Source organism: Cervus canadensis, chromosome 14 (genome assembly GCF_019320065.1).
Source record: "Cervus canadensis isolate Bull #8, Minnesota chromosome 14, ASM1932006v1, whole genome shotgun sequence".
NCBI classification, from domain to species: domain Eukaryota; kingdom Metazoa; phylum Chordata; class Mammalia; order Artiodactyla; family Cervidae; genus Cervus; species Cervus canadensis.
This window is the reverse complement of record NC_057399.1, coordinates 2759611-2781832: the sequence shown is the minus strand read 5'-3', so window position 1 is coordinate 2781832 and position 22222 is coordinate 2759611. Positions and strand designations below refer to the sequence as shown.

General features: G+C 44.3%; 1 protein-coding gene across 6 annotated transcripts in view; it reads right to left on the bottom strand.

Moving 5' to 3' along the window:
• MSRA (methionine sulfoxide reductase A) overlaps positions 1-22222 on the bottom strand; it is a 374360-nt gene that overhangs the window by 48815 nt on the left and 303323 nt on the right. Inside the window, exon 6 of one of the 6 annotated variants that reach the window (XM_043486559.1) lies at positions 11527-11589. The exons of the other annotated variants lie outside the window; for them this stretch is intronic. Within the exon in view, the coding sequence (XP_043342494.1) occupies positions 11542-11589 (48 nt within the window). The 3' untranslated portion in view covers positions 11527-11541. Of the gene's footprint in view, positions 1-11526; positions 11590-22222 lie in introns of those variants that run through there. 6 annotated transcript variants of the gene reach the window in all.

The following is a 22222-nucleotide window of genomic DNA, read 5'->3' as shown; positions in this document are numbered from 1 at the left end:
AGCCACTGGACCACCAGGGAAGTCCCTGTAATTTAGTTTTGAAATTAGTGTCTGCTCATTTCTTTAGGCAGGCTTCCCTGTTGGCTCAGTGGTAAAGAATCCACCTGCAATACAGGAGACTCAAGTTTGATCCCTGGGTCTGGAAGACCCGTGAAGAAGGAAATGGCAACCCTCTCCAGTATTCTTGCCTGGGAAATCCCACAAACAGAGGAGTCTGGTGGACTCCAGCCCATGGGGTCACGAAGAACCAGACAGGACTTGGTAACTGAACATTTCTTTAGGCACTTGGTCTGCAATTAAGGCAATCTACCATTAGGTGGCAGTAGTGTCATAATCATGCTGTATTCAAGCAAGCTTCTGTCTACAAGAGATTATTTCTTATCTGAGAGAATCTAAGTTTCTCAAAAAAAAAAAATTACAAAAATACCTACATTTCAACAGCATTTAAAATACCACTATAGTTTTTAATATTAAAGATTAAAGTAGTATCAAACTACTCCTGCCCCAAGGAATCTTGAATTGGGTGGCAAAGAGTCAGACATGACTTGGTGGCTGAACAAGTATCAAAACTACTGCCATCTTTACATTAACTGTGCTGTGCTTAGTCGCTCAGTCGTGTCCATCTCTTTGTGACCCCCGGACTGTAGCCCACCAGGCTCCTCTGTCCATGGGGATTCTCCAGGCAAGAATACCGGAGTAGGTTGCCATTTCTTCCTCCAGGGGATCTTCCCAACCCCGGGACTGAAGCCAGGTCTCCCACACTGCAGGCGGATTCCTCACTGTCTGAGCCACCATGGAAGCCCAATTATGCAGTCACTATTTAATATACCTGCTTCTCCCCCAGAACTGAATTCAGAGTTCATTTCAAACTCACTGAGAGTCCTGAGCTTGGATTCTGACACTTGCCCTTTTGGCTTTGAACTTCATGCCCATTGTTTCCACACACTGTGGGATGAGATCCTTTGCATCGGGTTGGCACAGCTGTGTCCTATAACCACAAGACCTCTACTGTCTTACTGAGCTGCTCAGAGACAGCTAGAGGGGAAGCCACGCTCTGCTTTCCTGGCTGTCAGATCAGCGAGAAGGCTCCATCTCCCAGACGGAGGGGAAAAGCAGCGACAGACAGGTACAAGCACCTGTGGGCAGCAAACACCACGAGTCCTTCCGCTACAAGGAAGGAAGTCATGTTCTGTTCTTTCTTAGGGGAGAAACATGCTTCTTGCCCAGGGGAATCTTGAGATGCCGGCTCATTTAAATATAGGCTCACTCTCTTTGTGGTTCCCTTAGTAACGACTCTAACTTGGGGTCAGATACAAACTGCCTCACAACTGCTGTAGAGAAGATCTCTTTTATCTTTTATCACAAAACAGTACATCTTGCAAACAGCATTTGTGCAGACAGCTAGGCAGAGTTTTAAGCTCTAGTCTAGAAGGTTTCATGCCCAGAAGCCATTGCAGGCAAGGCCCTGTTTAGTGGCTTTGGCCCGAATCAGAACCCCTTCCCCACCCCCCATCTCACACCCTACCCCTGCTGAGCAGGACCTGTAGCCTTCTCCCTAGGACCCCTGCCCACCCAACACCTCCAGCGCCTGCAGGGGTCACTCCACCTTCCGATTTTGCAAAGGAAAAACACCTTTTTAGGAAATCAAATGACAGTGTTGCATTTAGGTTTTGGGTTTTACATTTCAAGTTTTTAAAAACGGGCTTCTGATTAGACTCTCAAGGCGGGGAACGGGGAGGAGGTCTTAAAATGACTCATTCTGGGAAAAGGAGTTACGACTATTTTAAGCTTTAGAAATGTGTCATCATGAGCACCACTGTTTTATGTACTAAACTAAGAACACAGAACTGAGGGGCTTGAGAGTCAGAATGGACATTTTCAGGGAGCATTTGTACCAAGCTCCGTATTACGAGCTGACCTTTCTATGACTTCTGACAAAGGGTCATTCTGCAGCTGCCTGATCTTCCTGGGCAGGCTGTTCACCCCTTTGTGGGCAGAGAATTCCACTGATGGGCGGCTCCACTTGCCTGGGAATCCTTCCTGATGGGCTAACATCTGCCTCATTGCTCCCGAGCCCCAGGGCAAGTGAGCACACCCTTTCCCTCCAAGGACAGCCTGTCGTGGGAATCTTGCATGCAGCCTTCCCATTCCTCACTTCAGTGTTTTCTTCCCAGGCTAAATGCTAAATGGAGCCACTTTCTTGAACCTTCCCCACGGGGACCCGCCCATCTCAGTTCTCCTCCTCCAGGTGCGCAGTGGGTGTCAGGCACTTCTGGCTGTCACCCATACTGAACACATGCCCCAGGTCGCGGGAGCTCACTGGGGCCTGGCCAGGGCCAGATTCCATGCAATGGGCTCACCTAACAGGAGTTCTTGGGCCCCTGGGTTAAAGTCTGCCTCTGACATGTGCCTGAGGGGCGTCTCCTGGAAAACTAACACCCAATCAGCCTTGGTTGGCTGATGTTTATAATGACCACAGGGACTTCACAACATATTATTAGTAAACTGAATTAAGTCAAAGTAGATAAGAATGGCTTCCCCGATGGCTCAGCGGTAAAAGAATCTGCCTACAATGCAGGGCACTCAGGTTCAATCTCTGGGTCGGGAAGATCCCCTGGAGGAGGAAATGGCAACCCACTCCAGTACTCTCGCCTGGGAAATCCCATGGACAGAGGAGCCTGGTGGGCTACAGTCCATGGGGTCACAAAGAGGCACACAGGAGTGAGAGATAAGAACATACACAAGGTGCCTCATGCAGCGAGTGGCCCCTGAGCACTCTCAGTAACAACACTGCTAACTGGAACCCAACAAAATTGGAAGATTTTGGGTAAATCAAAAGTAGCTTTCATAGGAGAAATATTGTGTTAGCCAAAAACTTGGCTTGGGTTTTTCTGTTCCATCCTACGGAAAAACCTGAAGGAACTTACTGGCCAATTCAGTACTGTGGGACTGAGTCTTGGGATCAACACAACCAGTTAAGTTCTGCATTATCCCGGCAAAGCGCTGATTCACTCGGTTAGTGAGCATGAGTGGAGCACGTACCAGTGGTGTGTGGGCTGTGCGCTCTGTCACTTCAGTCCTGTCTGACTCTTTGCGACCTACGGACTGTAACCTTCATGGCTCCTCTGTCCACGGGATTTCCCAGAATACTGGAGTGGGTTGTCATGCCCTCCTCCAGGGGATCTGCCCAACCCAGGGATCGAACCTGAGTGTCCTGCAATGCAGGCGGATTCTTTAACCACTCACCAAAGGTGTTTGGAGAAGGAAAGGGATTGGAGAAGGAAATGGCAACCCCCTCCAGTATCCTTGCCTGGAGAATCCTCATGGACAGAGGAGCCTGGCAGGCTACAGTCCACGGGGTCGCAAAGAGTTGGACATGACTGAGCAACTCAACAACGATGGTGTTCCGGACCCCAAAGATGGGGGAGATGGCCCCGCCTCACAGGAAGTAGAGCTGGTTCCAGCTACAGAGACAGCTTGCAGGGCGGATAGGTCAGAGCCACAAGCAGGGGCCAGGGGAACACACAAGATGGGCCTTGGGTCTGGTCCGGGTTGAGATATGGCTTCCAGGAGGAGAACCAGCTGGCCCAGAAGCAAACCTATGCACAGCAGTGACCACAGTGCCCACCTCTGACACCCACATCAGGACCGGACTGAGCCGGCAGCTCGCCTGGACCTACAACGTCTAAGGTCGGCCCCCGGAGATTTCCACAGGGTGCATGGGGCTGACCCGGGGATCTCGCCCAGTGCCCCGCCCAGCCCAGGCTCAGGGACAAGCCCTCCCTGTCTGCAGGCCTGTGGCCTGGGGCGCCATGCTGTAGGCAGGTGGCTTCAGTATAAATTTAGAGCCCTCTGCTTCCTCTGCCCACTCATAACTTCACACTTTTCCCCAAGCTGCCTTCGCCTGGAACAGCTTCCCTAAAGGAAACATGAAATCTCTTTCATTTTTCTCTTAAGAAAAAAAAAAAAACTCCTTCAGGCCCATCTGCTCTGGAAAGTCACCCAGATTTCATGGTGGCTCTGCCACAAGGCCGCCATCACAGGTCACCAGGGGCTCCTGACCCTGCAGAAGCCCCTTCTTTCCTGGGTTTCCTTGGTGACTCAGCAGTAAAGAATTTGCCTGCAATGCAGAAGAGCTGGGTTCGACCCCTGGATCTGGAAGAGACCCTGGAGAAGGGAATGGCAATCCACTCCAGTATTCTTGCCTGGAGAATTTCATGGACAGAGGAGCCTGGCAGGCTACAGTCCATAGGGATGCAGAGAGTCTGACACAACTTAGCAACTAAACAACTGTCCTGGAGCAGCAGGGGAATAAGGCCCAGAAGGGTTGCTATGGTCGGGTAAGGGGAACTAAAGGCAGGGGTGGAGGGACTCCCACATCTGCATGGACACGTCCAGGGGTGGGAAGACTGGCCTGGCAGTCCTGGGTTCACCATTAACTAGCCTATGGCCCTGTAACAGGTAGTCCACCTTCATGCATCTTAGCTGTGTCATCTGAGCAACCAGGAAGTCCTGTTGTGAAGACGTTACGACAGCTTTTCCTCCCCTGCATCTGGGGAGGTTATAAAGACATCCACCCTCCCTGAGATTCGGACAGCAGCTCCAGCCTCGTCTGTTCGGGTAGAGCCAGGCGAGTAAAAAGTTAAGGCTCTCAGTCTATAAGTAGTTCCTGCTGTTGCAGATAAAATTAAATGGCATGGCTATTTTGGTGGAAAATCAGGTAAAAATGCTGAAAAATAAACTCTCTTGTCAAATGCCAGCCACCCCCTCCCCAACCCCAACTCCCCACTATGTTCTTTTTTTATGCCCATTTGGTATTTGTTTTTAATTCTGGCTGATTGTCAACGTTAAAACCTGATGCACAGAGGGGCTTGCTATTCCGGAGGCGTTATTTTAAGATGAAACAATGTAAATTCTGACTTTGGATGGCAGATGGCTGGCAGTTCAGTGTTTGGCAAACCAACTGGTATGGTGTGCTGGAAATTCAGAGCAGCAGGTATGCATTTCAATTTGAAACCACCACAGATGCTGGGAGGGAGCGGGGGAGGGGCGCAAGCTGGCCAGGAAATTAAGAACAGTACTCAGAGCTCAGAGGGGAAAAAAAGACGGTAATTAGCCAAAAGTTTGCTTCTTCCAGTCTCTACTTTTTCTTTTTTTTTTCTTTCTTTCTTCTTTTTATGGTTGCTTCTTAGAAAACCAGGCGGGCCCTTAGAAGCCGGCCCAGCGAAAATCTTCTAATTTTGCTCCATAACTGTTTGGCAAAGCTTAGCCCCCATGAGGAATTCCAGGGTGAGGGAAAAGCAGATAAAGAGAAGCTCAAACATATTCTTCAACAGAGAGACACCAGGAACAATGTCACATAAGGAGCCCATCTCCAAGACGGTTTTTAAGATAGGAGCAATTAATGACATTTCAGGAAGGAGGGACTAGAATTCACAGTTAAGGAAAGACCTCCACACATGAAACGGACCACACAGGTGTGTCTGCATCCGGGGAAGGTCCCCAAACAGGGCCAGAGGGAGGCAGTGTCTACTTGCTCAACTGGATTCTAGGTAGTGTGTGACATGTGGTGTGCTGGTCAGCAGAGCGTCTGGACTCTGCCCAGATTAAGCCATCAGGAAGGTCTATTTAAAGCCAGGGAAGACACAGGGTCCTTTTAAAGAAGGTTGCTCAGGCTACAAACCTCAAACTTCAGACACTCATCAAGTAGAATGTACAGACAAGTCATTAGGACAAGAATTTTTGGGGGGTGCGTGTGTGTGTGTTTGTGTGTGTGTGTGTGTGGTGTGAAAAGTGAACTTGCTCTGATTTCCTCCAAATTCATATCATGGCTAGAAGGCAAGTCGGGGAGCCCCTGTTAGGTGACCTGCAGTTCTCTCCAGGGTGCCCCAAGTGGGCAGGAGACCCAGGAAAGGAGCTGGGATGGAAACGCGCCAGGTAAGACTTTGAGATTAACAGTAGCCCTCAAACCACTCTTGTACGAGGGTCCTCTGGCTGAGGCAAGGCTTGAGGGGCTGGCTTTGATGATCCTGAGCCGCAGCAAACCTCCCACTTTGGGTGTCTGTGGATGACAACCACTAAACCCAGAGCAAGATGGTCTGAGTGACTGTGAGACACTCAGACGGGTGGGGGATAATCTAGTCACTGTATTGCAATTAGGTGTTTGGGGCCAGAACATCAGCTCATTAAAATTCCAATTCATAGCTTAATTGCTCATCTGGACCTTTAGTAATGAGTAGAGGGTCTCTGGGTTTTAAATTGATGCTCCGAGCCAGTGTGAGTCCTTTCTCCAGCAGTGAGGCCGTGAAGAAGCCTACGGAAGGTGAGCCCTGCTCCCCATGTCCTCCTCACTCAGGAGGGCGCTGAGCAGGGGAGGGTGTGTGTTCTAGCCGTCAGCAGCCACGGGGCCACCTGCGAGGCCCTGTTCCAGCGCTGAGGGACAAGAACACGAGTCAGACATGGATCCTGCCCTCAAGAACCTTCCATCTAATGGGAATAATAAGGTGTGAATATATGTCATCACAGGTGCAGCATGGCAGGGCTTGGAGGACAGACAGATAGAGGACAAAGGGAACTCGAGTTTGCAGAGATGCACCGTACCCTTCTGGAAGAGAGAGCCTGGCCCAGGAGCCTGACAGATTCCTCTCAGGCACTGGCCCCATGGGTCAAGGGGAGGGCCCGGGGTGGTGGTGAAGTGTCTCATGCCCTCCCCTCCCGAGATGTAAGCCAGGCTTGACCGGGTTCCCAGGTTTCCCAAGAACCTGGTTCAAACCCCCGAGAAGGGATCAGAATGGATACCCGGCTTGGAAATAAATCAGGAACTGTAGCGCTTCAAGTACAGAATGAGCCAAGAGACAAAGAAATCTAAAGGAAGCAGGGTGTGGATGAGAGGAGCATGGACATTTCTGGGGGAAAAATACTGTGCGTGTTGTATCACCAGCCACCAAATGTGAACCGCACCAGTGAGAGAGGCTGGCGAGGGTCCCTGAATACATTTCTTGTGAGTTCTCTCAACACCAAATGGATCAAAAAAAAAAATTTTTTTTCCCCCCGAGATGCCGCAAAAATCAGCATGTCCTTCTGTTGTTTCAAAAATGACATTTTAAGCAGCAGTGAGGCTGACTGTACTGGGGTGGGGGGAGGGGGCAGTGGCAGGGATGGATGAACAAAAGAACTGGGGGTCAGGAGGGGTGGGGTGGATCAGGGACAGCTTAGCTTGGAGGGAACTGAACAGGAGGGGAAGAGAACGGTTGGGAGGCCAGGAGGGAAATCAGGACTGGCACACATAAGTCTGATTTTCCAGCTTCTGAAGCAACTTTTTGCAAAAGGGCCCCCGTCGGAGACCACCCTCCCCTTGGAACACAGTGTGGGGGAAAGTGAGAGAGGGGGCTTTTCTGAGACTATGGGGACTGCTTGGCTAGGAGTCACGTCTATAAAAACAGCCCACCACGTGTATGCAGAGAGAATAGTTGAGGCACAAAAAACTCAGAAGTGGTAGTATGGAGCTGAGAAATGGCAGGGTGACCCCTCCCTTCATATCCCACCCCCCACATTGTTAAAGATCCATACCCATGGGCTCGGTTTGGGTTTTTTGCTTATGGATCACTGTGAATGGGTATCTCTGATTTGTTTTAGTGGCTGTAGATCTATTCATATGGAGCAATACATCCTCAACAGTACAGAAGGAGAACAGGGGTGAAGCCCCACCCAAGGGGGTCAAGGGGAGTGAGGACAGATATCACTCACTATTTTTCATAGGCAGGTGGTAACGTTTTCATTGGCAGATTGCTGTTGTTCAGTCACTAAGTCTTGTCCAACTCTTTGTGACCCCATTGACTGCAGCAAGCCAGGCTTCCCGGTCCTTCACTATCTCCTGAAGTTTGCTCAAACTCATGTCCTTTGAGTCGATGATGCCAAAGAGTTCCCCAATAAGGATGATTATTTGTGCCAGGTACCAGGTGCTTTACCTACATTACTACAATTAACCCTGCAGCAATAAAGTGATGAAGGGATTTTTATACCCAATTTATTGGTGAATAAACTAAGACTCAAAGAGGTTAACTAACTTGTTGAAGTCTCACAGTTGGTTAGGACAAAGCCGGATGAGAATGCTAGGCTCTCTCACTCCAAGTCCAAAATTTTTCCTCGTTTCCTCATAAACAAAAGATTTGAGAGCAATGAAACAGTGACATAGGAGGTGAGAGAAAGAGAAATCATCTATCTCACATGAAGGAAACTACTTCCCTTCCCAGGGGATAGACGGGAGGCAATGGGAAGGGGAAAAAAGAATAAAACACAGCTTTGCCTTGATAGATTACAGTGTGATATTAATAAGTTGTAAGTTTAAGACAGATAAATTAGGGAGACATTTTTCACATTACCAAAGTTGTATTTACTTCACAAAGTGATTTTCTTAAGCGTCACTTTAGGTAAATGGCATCCAACGTACATTGTACATTTAAACTAAGTGACAAAAATCTTTCACATGTAACTTTGGACAAAGACAGGCAGACTCCTGAGAAGACAGAAAAAATATAAGTCCTTAAATGTGTCTCTCGGCAGTAGTTTTGTTTGCATTCAGAGCTTCCAGTCTTCTAAGAATCCTAACCAAATGCAAAAATAGACTTATGGGCCCCCAATATCTAGAACATAATGTTCTTAAAAGTAACAGACGATTCAAAGGTGAAGTTAGCTATTTCATGGTTGTGCCCATAGCCACAACCACCAAACTGTAGTTACAGCTTGAAAAACTGTAAGAAAAGACATAGAACCACAAGTCCCAAGTACAAGTCCCTCAGACAAAAGGTTAACGAACTTTAGACACCAACCCCAGAGCCTTTCAGCCAAGCAGAAACACAGCTTTATTAATATGAGTCATGACAGCTAAGGCAGTCAATGACCTGGGCTGGATCTTCCACCAGCACGTTGCATTTCAAAAGGCCTGTTATCTCAGAGAAGCCTGCATTGTCTCTATAATTATGTCTCCAAGAAACAATACTCTTCTCCTTGCATTTCAGAGAGTGGCCCTGCTAAAGGTATAGGAACTTAACCCTGAACCACAGAGCCTAAGAGGATGAAGGCAGAGGCCACAGGGGAGCTGTCCAACTCTACTGGCTGGATGAGGGATGAGGATGCTTACTGGGTTGAAAATAGCTTTAATTAGGGACCTCAGCAAAGAAGCAGATAAGTTATAAATTGCTTTAATAGACAAAGGAACCGGGAGTCACAAGCTTGCCCAACTGCTTCCCATCCTGGTCGTGGTTCAAAGTGGCAGGCTGTGAACTCCAAAAGCCAATTCAACATTTGCAACTCATTATCTCCATGTAACAGGCAATAAAGAGACACTGTCCTCCCACTAGATGATGAACTCCTCTAGCACCAGACACAGACCCTGTGTTCCTGCTGTCCCAATGAACACAAGTGTGTTTGGAAATAGGATGAGTTACCAAAAGCACCTCTAGATTAGAATCCCACGGCAAGGGAATAAAAAATATTAAAATGTATGATTCAAGACAATTTTCCTGAAATTTTTTTAAAAAAGATTTGAAAATACACATTGAAAGAGCTCACCTGATACTTGAAACTCTCAACCCAGAACTATCAACATCAAGATATGATGTGATAAAATTACAGGACTTTAAAGATAAAAATATCTTTACAATTCTTGTAAGGGAAAGAAAATTATTAGACTGTCACATGATTTTTGATAACAATATTTGTGCTAGAAGAAACTCTTATTTTTAATACCTATATTTATGATATTTAAAGAAAAAAGTTAGTTAAGGATTTTATACCCAGCAAAACTGACTTCATGTAGGAAGAGCACAAACTGTTATCAACACTCATGAATTCAGAGAATATTGTTTCTGTGAAATGAACACTGACTAAGGAATCTACTAAAGAATTAGCTTCAGATAAACAAAATGACCAAATTGGCATCAACATAAGGACAGTGAATGTTAAATATATATCTACCTATAGAATTAAAGCTAAATGAGGGTTAAAAGGAATAGACTATCATATACATTGACTATATGATTAATAATACAAATATAAATAGAAAAATTGGGGGGATGGAATAGAATTTGGAGCTTTACAAATTTAACTATTTTCAGTAATCATAGTTGATGGTGGTTAGTATTGTTATTATTATTATTCTGAGACTTTTGTCATAATTATGAGATGTTCTAATTCTAGTTCTGTGTTTTTAAGAACCAGGACTCTTGGTTTGAAATAAAGGAGATGCAAATGCAATATAAAAGTTAAGTAAAACCTCTATAGCTTTGAATCTGAATCTGAAATGGTTTGAACTTACAGAATGTTTGACCTCACTCATATTACACAAGTGTATGCCACGTCTGCTGAAAAGCTAGAAACAAGGACCAGTCCAGTTAGGAACGAGCATGCAGGGTATCCAGACTGTGGTCTTGAAATACCTTTCCCTATTAACAGAAACCAGGCTTCTGGCACAAATGGTTGATTCCAAGCCTGGGGCAGGAGATACACAACATGAGTCTGGAGCATGTTCATATATCAGATAGTTAGAAAGATCAGACACTTAGAAAGATCACAAACTGCCTGAGGTCATGTCAAAGGGGACCCAGGAACCAACTGAAGAAGCTTCAAATGGCAATGGATTGAAATCCATCAAATATATGTAAATTCATACGTTCATAATAGTATTTTAAAAGAACGAATTGGCTACATTTCAAGGATGTGTGCCTGTGTGCATGCTCAGCTGCTTCAGTCATGTCCAACCCTTTGCAACCCCATGGACTGTAGCCCACCAGGCTCCCTTGTGCATAGGCTTCTCCAAGCAAGATACTGCAGTGAGCTGTCATTTCCTTCTCTAGGGGATCTTCCCCACCCACGGATCAAACCTGAATCTCCTGTGTTGCAAGTGGATTCTTTACCCACTGAGGCACCTGGGAAGTCCCATTTTAAGCTTGATAGGAAGCCAATGTGTTATCTTGAAAACTGGATATATAAACGAACTGGATATTTATCCTGCCTTTCCTGTAAGAACTGTAACTGGGTGACCAAGCGATAGAAAAATGGAAGCTTCTCCATTTGGAAGCATTAAAAAATTATCACAGCCAGTAAATGAAAACAAAATTATAGAGTGAGAATTGCACCATTTTTCTGCCTTCAGTGAAGTGGTGGATCTAGACATTAAGCATCACTGAGTGCTAACATGAAAAAAGTAAAAACCACATGTTACATGCTTCCTGATGAAAAGCATCATCATCGTGCTAAAGAGGTTGAAACTGAGTCTGGTCACTCTGGAAGCAGCTGCCAGGGTGCAGGAAACACAAAAGACAGAAGGACACATTGACCTGCACCACAAATAGAGAAGCTTGTGTAACTCTAGAGATTTAAACTGCCTGCGTCCTTCCACAGAAAAAGTGTAAGGAAATAAAGGGATGGAGGGGATGCTGCAGCTTTTAAGAGAAATTTCAAATACACATTCTTTTTTTAAAAAACAGGCGTACCTGTTTAAAAAACAGCAGAGTGAAATGCGGAAAACAGTGTGGACGTTTCTCAAAACACTAAAAATAAGACTACCATGTGACTCAGCTGGGTGCATATCTGAAAAAAAACAAAAACACTAATATTAAAATACACATACACAGCAGCATTATTTACAATAGCCAAGATGTGAAAGTAACCTAACCGTCCATCAACAGATGAATAGATGAAGAAGATGTGGTATATATGTGGGTATATTATATATGTACATATATATGTATATTTGTGGTTCAGTCGCTCAGTTGTGCCTGACTCTTTGTGACCCCATAGACTGCAGCATGCCAGGCTTAAACACATACATACATACCAAGGAATTCAGTCATAAGAAGGAATGAAATTATGTCGTTTGCAACAACATGAATGGACCTGGAGGGTATTATGACATGAAATAAGTCAGACAGATAAAGACAAATACTGCATAACATCACTTATATGTGGAATCTAAAAGGTACAACAAACTAGTGGTCACCAGTAGGTAGAGGAATGGGGCAGGGGTGATATAGGAGTAGGGGATTAAAAGGTATAAACTATTATGTATAAAATAAGTTACAAGGATATATTAGACTGCACAACAGAGGGAATATATATGTAAGTTTATATGTGATATTATATTTATATATTTTATGACATATTTATATACTTTATAAAAAGTATAAAGGGAATATAACCTTTAAAATTGTGAATCACTATACTATACACCTTAAAATTATATATTGTATATCAACTATATTTCAAAAAAATATATATATATATATACAGTAAAAAAAAATAGTGGGGAAGGCACACTAAGGTGACAAATCTACAGATAAATGCAAGACAGTGATTACCATAAAAGTTGAGAAGGGTGGAGAGGACTGTGATTGCAATGGACAATGGAGGAGCTTCCAGGGTGGCTGGCAAAGTGTTATGGGAACAAACGTGTTTGCCTTATAAAAATTCACTAAGCTATGGATTTGTTTAGTATTGCTTTCTGTATCTGTTTTATTTCACAACATGAAGTTGAAAACAAATCTTTAAAAATTCCAACACCGATCAATTTTAAAGAATGTTCAGAATGCTTTAAACTCTTTATGGGGAGAAAAAAAAAAAACCCAAGTGATCAGGTTGCCAACTAAAGAGCTAACAGCAGGGAATGTCCAGATTTCATGGCTGTAGACACTCAACCTTCATGGCTGGGACCACTTAATCTTTTAGCTCCTCAGATGAGGTAAGGAGCTTCTGGTCAACAGCTCGGGAGACTAGGCTGCTGGCCCCACCCTGACCGTTGTGAACGAGCCTTTTTTCAAAACCCAGTTCTAGCCTGGCTTGCAAGATTTCTTGTTGCCAGGAACCCAGTTCCAGTGGGAAAAGGACAGATTTTATCATCTCCAAATCTCTAAGAAATTGGTTTCCTGGGACTTCCCTGGTGGTCCAGTGGCTAAGACTCTACACTCCCAATGCACGGGGCCCAGGTTCGATCCCTGGTCAGGGAACTAGTATCCACATGCCACAATGAAGACCCGGCACAGCCAAATAAATACATAAATAAATATTAAAAAGAAAGAAATTGGGTTTCTGTGACTGCTGGGTCTCCCTGATGCAGGCCATCTGCCTGGCTGGACCTCAGACTATTACCTGCTTCTGGAAGTCCTCCTCCAGGAACACCAACCATCTCTGTCCTGAAGGAGCCCATCAGGAGTCTGAAGTGGCCTCTAGTCAGTCACCTTTCGGATGTTGCCTCTTTCCAAGCTACCCTGAGAGCCCAGGGTATGACTCCTGCTGTAGCTCAGGCCCTTCTGCTGTCACTTATGCTCTGAAGGACTTCATCTAGTAGGTAGACCTCCTCAGCTTCACTGCAGGATCTTCCTCACCCCACTCATGTCAGCTTTTTTCCAGCCCTCACACATAACTCACGGTCAAAGACTCATAAATCTGCAGATCTGAAAATGCCATCGGACAGATCATCTTTTAAAAATTACCTCATATACTTTTGTTAGGAAACTGAGCATCAAAGAATGGATGGCAGGTTTGGCAGACCCCACATTTATCTGGTAAGGCTTGAACTAGACCCAGGAGCCTCTGACAATGACTTTCTCACCCCTCCATCTCTATCTATCCTTGGCCATTGCCTCTTTTTAAATGTGCATTAATACTCGGTGCTTCTATGCAAGTTGGCATTACCTCCATGCCAGGAATGATGCTGGGTGGGCAGAGGTGGTGTGGGGGCTGGGAGGGTCTCTTGGTGCTACAGGTACACACATCCCTGCCCTACCACTAATAAAGATTTACAGGAAGGGCAATAAACAAGAAGTTTATTACCAAACAGCATGCTAAATGCGGACACAGTCTCTCTCATTGACCAGACTCTACTCAGACTCCCCTGAACACTTCTCCAACCAGACCTGACTCTTGGATATCTGTGTTCATCTCTACTTCATCCAATTTTATTAAGAGAAAGAATCCTGCTAAATCAGTTGAACAGACCCTCCCAACCCCACTATGTGATCACCCTTGACATCTGATCAGATTCCTCATTACCGTGATGCCCGAGCATCTGTCCAGCCTTCAGCAAGAATCTTGATAGCTTGGTTTAGGCAGAACCCCCCCATTCAGCCCCAATGTTTCCTCTCAGTGATTTTCCACACCCTGACTCCCACCCTGCTCCCTGACTATAAGTTCCCATTTGCTCATGCTGTATTTGGAACTGAGTCCAATCTCTGCCCCACTGCAAGACCGCCATTGCAGCGGTCCCTATATCTCCATCATGGCCCCCTTGAATAAAGTCTTCCTCACCACCTTCAACAAATGCCATGGATAGACAGCTAATGGGAAGTTGCTACATAACACACGAGCCCAGCCTGGTGCCCTGTGATGACCTAGAGGATGGGGGGAGGGGCAGGAGGAAGGCTCAGGAGTGAGGGAATATATATGTAGTTATGACTGATTCGAGTGGTTGCATGGCAGAAACCAACACATCATTGTAAATCAATTATCCTTCAATTAAAAAATAATTTTAAAATGTCATGAATACTTCTTTCTGTAACAATACCAAAGTATAGAAGGACATGGTGTTGTGGGCATACACATATCAAAAGCTAGGAAAGTGTGCATGCCCATACATGCAGCAATCCTTCTTCTAGGAACTTGTCCCAGTTAAATAATCATGGATGCATGAAAGGATTTCACTACAAGTATGCACACCACAGCAGCATTTACAATTGTGAAATGTCCAACATACTGGATTGTTTAAATTAATTGTGGTATATCCATTCAGTGCAAAGTATGTAGTCAAAAAATAATATAGGAAAATAACATGAAATGATATGAAAAGATACTCATGAAATACTGATCAGTGAAAATACATATAACAAAACAGAATGTATACTAAGATTCAATCATTTAAGGTACTCATTCCTACAGAGAAAGGAACAGAACATATATACTAAAATGTTTAAAAATATCATTATTAAAGGTAATTTTTATTCCCTTTGTGTTTTGCACAATAAACATACATCAGTGTGTAATAAACAATTAAAACAAAATTTTCTTCCTCTAGAAAACTTAGAAACTTGTCTGATCTCTCACTCATTCCCACTTGTGCGTCCTCAAATTTGTGCTCTACACTTGAATCTTGCAAACAGAGTGGATTCCACCAACTTCGAGATCAAGTCCAAAGCAAACACATTAGAATTCATGTTTTAACAGGACGTTGAGGTAGCTCTTCTCTGCAACTTAGAAGATGAGCTTTCCTAAGTACAAAAAAAATCTTTATCCAGGGTTCTTTAAAAAAAAAAAAAAAAAAACCAATAAAGTTAAACTGTAGTGCTAACCAAAGATATGCAAAACAAAATAAAATGCTGTTTTATGCTTCCCATATCAGCAAACATTAGAGACAATGATAACACTTGGGGCTGGTAAGAATGGTAATGAGAAGTATTGCAATGCACCACACTGAATAATACACACTTCTGAAAGCTAACCCATTTAAAAAAGGAAAAAGAATCAGTTTTAACATTCCTTATAGCACTTAGGGACATTTTCTTAGATATAGGTTTCCTGCTTTCCATTAATAATAAAGTTGTTTGCATCTGTCTTTAAAGTCCTTTGTCTCATCATTTTTCTTTATGATTTTTGAAATGCAGTTTGCTAAGACATGTCACAAGACATGGGAAGATAGCTGCTTATTTATCTCTTATTACTGTCCTGCGTGGCACTCAAAAAAAAATTTTCCCCACCTGCTTGGCATCTTAGAATGCAGAAGGGGTCTGGCAGATGCAGAGACCTAGAGAGGAATAGTCGCTAGCCAGATCTTCAGTAGAGGGCAGCCCCTCGGAGTCTTAAAGAGAGCTGCAGAGTTGGAAAGGTGGTCCTTAGGAAAGCATTAAAGAACAGATGTTACCCAGAAGATTGTCTCTGATCGTGGGAAAGTCATCCACGCGGCTCTGCAGGAGACACTGACCATTCGTTTTAATACACCGACCCTCTTCCAATATTGGGACCCTTCCGTTCGTTTTAATACACCGACCCTTCCAATATTGGGAAACACAGGTGGGAGTCACTGCATTCAGGGGTCTGGTGGCATCAGTAACAAATCAGTTGGGATGGGGAGGGAGGTGGGAGCGGGGTTCAGGATGGGGAACACATGTCAGCGAAGCGATTTATTTCCTTTATTGATATTTTGGTGAGCACGCCTAAATAGAAAGCTATCAGCAAGGGTACGAGAAGCACAGGTCCTCCAGGAACGGGCTACTTGCAAAATACCTTGAGTACTGCTCTACTTCCGCATGCTTTGTCTCACGGCAAGCGGCAGTGTGCGCATGCGCAGGCCCTGGTTCTGGCCCAACGTGGAGGGAGGGAGGCTAACACTCCTGCTCTCCTCCACCCACGCAAAGGAAGGTGGGGACCATAGCGACTTCAACTGCGGAAGCACCCCCACCAAAGACAGCTCAGATGGGCAAGGAAGAGGAGGCGATGTGGCTCTGATATTCTGCAAGGCGGAGCTGATTTTTAAAGTGCAAGAAAAAGAGAGTCGAGCCCCTCTTCTCCCCCTGGTTGTTGACTCTCCAAAACACTGGGTCTGGCGCGGGTTCTGATCCCTGGAGTTTGATGCACGTTTGATTCACAGACTGCTGCGTGTCTGCACCAGATGGCCTCGAGTTAATGAACACAAACTCATCCCTTTTGCTCACCAGGGAAATGTGCAGCTCAATCTGATTTGTACTCTCCAACTAAAAATATTTGAGTATTTTTAGGGAGCATTTTACTGAGACAAAATGGCACTTCAGGAAAGCATTAAAAGAACAGAGACTAACCAGCAAATTGCAACTGCAATCTCCTATCCGTTGATAAGGCAGCTCTCTGATCAGACTTTAACCAAAATTAAAGTAATACACTATGAACTGCCCAGGAATGATAGCTCCATCCTGCCTTCCTACCCCATTTCTCTTTACCAACCCCCTGCCCTGCCCCAAGCTGAACTTGTGGTCCCAAAGCACAACGTAGAATTCATTCCAAACACAAGATTTTCTCATTTGCATACTAGCAAAAACATTTGTCACAGGGTACATACAAACACACACACACACACACACACACAATCTTCTCACATGTTGTTTTAATCTATATGTTCTTACCTATAACAACAATTTTAGGACTTAGAAAAAATTAATTAACTCTACAAGATCTCCATCTTGCCCAACTAGGATAGAACTTGGTTCAACTAAGTATCTTCCTGGTCATCATCACCAGCAAACAAAATAGTGGGCTTCCAATAAAGAATCAGGGAACAGGAAGCTGTTCAGTATAGGTCCCTTGCTCCCTTCTCTAAACTCCCCCACTTCCTGCTATCTCACTAAATCTTAGCAATTCAGCATACAAACATTAAAGTCATAGCTTCGAAAGTCAGCTCTATTCTGGTCTCTCTCCCAGCAAAGCTGACAGCCACAAATCGGGTTCTTTTCTCTTGAACTGTGACCGTTGGTTCATCCAAGGTCTAGACAAAGTCCTTATATCCTTGAAACTTGGGTCTCACATGAGAGCTGGTTTAAAAATACTCAATCTCAGGCCCCATCCCAAACCTTCTGAATCCACGTCTGCATTCATTTTAACAAGATCCTCTGGTGATTCCTACGTAGATATAAGCTTGCAAAGCATGGCATTATGGTCATCTAATCATGAATGTAAAAGTAAAAGTGTCAGTTGCTCAGTCGTGTCTGACTCTTTGCAACCCCATGGACTGTAGTTCACCAGGCTCCTCTGTCCATGGGATTTTCCAGGCAAGAATACTAGAGTGGGTTGCCATTCCCTTCTCCAGGGGTTCTTCCCGACCCAGGAATTGAACCTAGGTCTCCTGCACTGCAGGCAAATTCTTTACCGGCTGAGCTACCAGGGAAGCCCCTAATCATGTATTAACAATGTTTGAATCCAGATCACAAGTGTTCTTACAGGTTGCACTGTCTTTATGGGGAAGTAGTTTACTTATCTAGAACTGTTCCTTCTAAAGATATTTTACAAGTACAAGTACCAGGCTTGAACAAAAATCTTTGACTTTTTCAATAGTGATCATCTTTACAAAGTCTCCCTGCTGGTTAGAAGAAGAAAAAAAAATCATCGTTCATCACGAAGTGTTCTTAGTATGGATGGAGGAACAGCATACTGTTTTTCACTTGAACGGATGAGCTTGAAAACAGGGTGTCACTACTAAGAGATAAACTTCCAGGGAAGGATCTCTGGCTTCCTTTGGCAAGATGTCTTCTGACTCACAGCCTTCTCCTGCTTGGGCAGCTTAAATGAGGTTCTCTTTGCAGCCAATTTCTGGAGCAGGTGCTCAGAACTTACAGGAAATAACAGTTCTGTGCGCTGGTTTAAAAAACACACTCTTTGCCATCTTAGTTGGGAGCCGCTGGCAGGAGGGGCAGGGAGAAGGCCTCAGTGGACTTCAGAAGCTCCCACTTAACTCTTCCTTGCCCAGTTGACTGCAACAAAGGGTTGAGAGAGTCTGAAATGACAGAGCCAGAGAAGACCACAAGAAGGAAGCTTGCTGCTGTGAAGGCAAGGGCCTCTGCCAGCGCTGCTATGAGGGGTGAGCTGCCAGGGGCTTGGTCTCCATGCTGCTCAGCTTGGGGAGGGGGGCTGCCTGCTGCATAACAGACCATCATGCCTGGGTCAGAACAAAGGAGGAACTAGTTACAAGGCCACTCAGCTCTGGGGCCAAAAACTCCAACCCTGCAAATATGACAGTTGCTTTCTGGATCCCATTTCAACACTAGCTGCTGCTAAGTTCTAATTTGGTGAAACAACTTTGGGAGTTCTGGACTAATTTAACTCAGAAATTCACCCTGACCATAGAATGACAGGATGTCACAGCAGAAAGAACCTCATATGAACCTCTCATCCAGGGGTTTCAGGTTCAAATGCCTCTAGAAGGCACTAGGAACAGTAAATATGAGTTCCATGAGGAGGATCTAGAAACTGGACTGTCCAATTCCCCAACCACTGGACACAGGTGGCAACTGAATACCTTGTATGTAGCTAGTTCAAAAGGACACATGCTGTAAGTAGAAAATACAGTGCTTTTCAAAAGCACAGAAGAAGAAAATAAGGAAATAGCTCGTTAATAAGTTTTATATTAATTTAACGAAAGTATTTTGGATATATTGGGTTAAAGAAATGATAAATTTCTGATTAATTTCTGATTAATTTCTGGCTTCTTTCTAATGTTTTTAATGTGGATGCTAGAAAACTTTAAATGACGTATGTGACTCAGTTTGTGATTCATATCATATTTCTATGGGACAGTGCTGGTCTGGAGCAATGGGGAAGCATGGAGACTACAGCCGACCGTAAAGCAGAGGCCTTCTGTAAAGCATTAAAACTCAAGATTAAAGAAAACAAGAAAAAAAGACTACACATCAAATTCCACTCACAAGTCACTGGTTTGTGACTAAGGATTTTTTTTTTTTTTTAAAGAGAGGAGATGCCCCAGTCGTTCTTTGGTTAACATAAAAGCCTAAAATGAAAAGCCAGGTCTCCAATTTTGCTATAGAGGCTTGTTTAACCAAGTCAAAAGTTTAAATAGCAACTTGAAGGGAAGCTGTGACCTTCCATCAGTGCCTTCACCAGGCTGGTAGTTTGTGCCTGTAGACTGAGGTATGCTTTGATCTGAATGTGCGCCGTCCCCAAATTCATATATTAGAAACCTAACCTCAAAGGCGATGGCATTAGGAGGTGGGGACTCTGGGAGTGATTAGGAAGGTGATTGATTTTGTGTGTGTGCTGTCACGTCCAGCTATTTGCGACCCCATGGACAGTAGCCCACCAGGCTCCTCTGTCCATGGGATTTCCCAGGCAGGAAAACTGGAGTGGGTTGCCATTTCCTTCTCCAGAGGATTTTCCTGACCCAGCGATCAAACCCATGTCTCCTACCCCTGCATTGCAGGCAGACTCTTTATCACTGAGACACCAGGGAAACCCAGGTGTAGCATAATAGGAGTTTACAAAAGGATCTAAGGCAAGGCCTTCTTATGGTCAAGGAGTTACAGGGAGAGGGACATGCATCCTCAAGGTCTATCACCAAGGTCAAGGGTACAAATGTGCAAATGTTAGCAGATGAGCAGGAGGCAATGTGGTTGCAGAGGAGAAGGCAACACCACAGGGAGTTAGGGGTGGCATCACTGAAGAGTTGGGTTTTAAATAAATCTTGAAGAAAGAAAAAAAAAATGAAGAAGGGATAAAGATATTCTAGGCAGTGGGAACAGTACGTATAAAAGCATATGACGGTGCAACCAAGGAGAATGGGGAGGAGCACAGTGGATCAGGGAGATGTTTTATTGCATAAACTGTGCACGTTATTAAAAACCATTAGAAATAACTGCCATGCAACTCATGACAGCAAAGGTGAATTTGCCAGCGGTGTAAATGTTGATGCCACCAAAAGCAATATCTAAATATAAACTTTCGCAATTTAAGCAATAAATGCATTCTGGTTTACTGTAATTGTTTTTGTTGATGATGATCATATACAATTTTCATTACCTAATCATGTTTTAAAATGAATAGATAATAGTATTGTGTGTGATTATTCAGATTTGGTAGGCATTCTTTTCTTTTTTTTGGCAGGCATTCTTTTCATCCATTTTCTTAGGCCAGCATTCTACACTGTGCTGGCATTCTCTATGTTAGATGCAGAAATCCAAGAAATAAAATACCAGGTAGGCAAGTTCTTTCAGATAGTACAAGCTACAGTTGGAAAAACTGGCTTAAAACTCAACATTCAAAAAATGAAGATCATGGCATCCAGTCCCATCACTTCATGGCAAATAGATGGGGAAATAATGGAAACAGTGAGAGACTTTATTTTCTCGGGCTCCAAAATCACTTCAGATGGTGACTGCAACCATGAAATTAAAAGACGCTTGCCCCTTGGAAGAAAAGCTATGACCAACCTAGACAGCATATTAAAAAGCAGAGACATTACTTGGCTAACAAAGGTCCATCTAGTCAAAGCAATGGTTTTTCCAGTAGTCATGTATGGATGTGAGAGTTGGACTATGAAGAAAGTTGAGCACTGAAGAACTGATGCTTTTGAGCTGTGGTGTTGGAGAAAACTCTTGAGAGTCCCTTGGATTGCAAGGAGATCGAACCAGTCAATCCTAAAGAGAATCCTGAGCATTTATTGGCAGGACTGATGCTGAAGTTCCAATACTTTGGCCACCTGATGCAAAGAGCTGACTCATTGGAAAAGACCCTGATGCTGGGAAAGATAGAAGGCAGGAGGAGAAGGGAATGACAGAGGATGAGATGGTTGGATGGCATCTCCAACTTGATGGACATGAGTTTGAGCAAGCTCCAGGAGTTGGTGATGGACAGGGAAGCCTGGCCTCCTGCAGTCCATGGGGTCGCAAAGAGTCACACACGACTTAGCAACTGAACTGAACTGAACAAGCCGCAGTGCCACCGTCTCTTTCTTTCCCACCACGCTGGCCTTTTGTCACGTGTTCCTCTGCTTCAGCAAAACTACTCTACCCTACTGCCTCCCAGATCCTAGCTATCCGCTGGTCCCAAATTCTACCAGCCAGAAATTCCCCCTTTCCAGAATAACATATAAGGGCCAAGTGTTAATGAGTAAGGAAATCACTCAGTTTTTGCCCACCATATGAAAAGTGAAGGTCCATGGATGCCCTGGTCCCCTTAGGGACCCCTACAAGCTTAGGACACTGAGTGAGGCTGGAGCTGCCCTAACATACACGCATGCACACACACATAGAACCAAACACAAAACCACGAACCACGCAAATAAACAAACATGAGGGAGACAGGAAAGAAAGGCTGAATTATGATGCTGTGTCAGAGCAGCCTGTTAAATGGCTAGAATAAACGAAAACTTGAATTAGCTAAACACCTCCATTTTGAACAAAGGCTCCAGCCCAGTGGTGGATTTGACCTTTTAACTTTAACTATTAAATTTATTAAATTTAACTTCATACAAACATGCCTTGACTGGCCAAACTTCCATAGAGTAAACTTAAAACACCAGAAGAGAAATAGGACTCTGAACAAGGTGCTTCTTTTAATTCTGCTGTATTTTCATAGATATGTTTATAATCTCATCACGCTATTTTTGAAAATACATTTACCAAATTCTCCACAAATAGTATCTGTAATAACAAATTACATTTGCATAGCTCTCTATCACTTTCAACATAGTTCCAAGCAC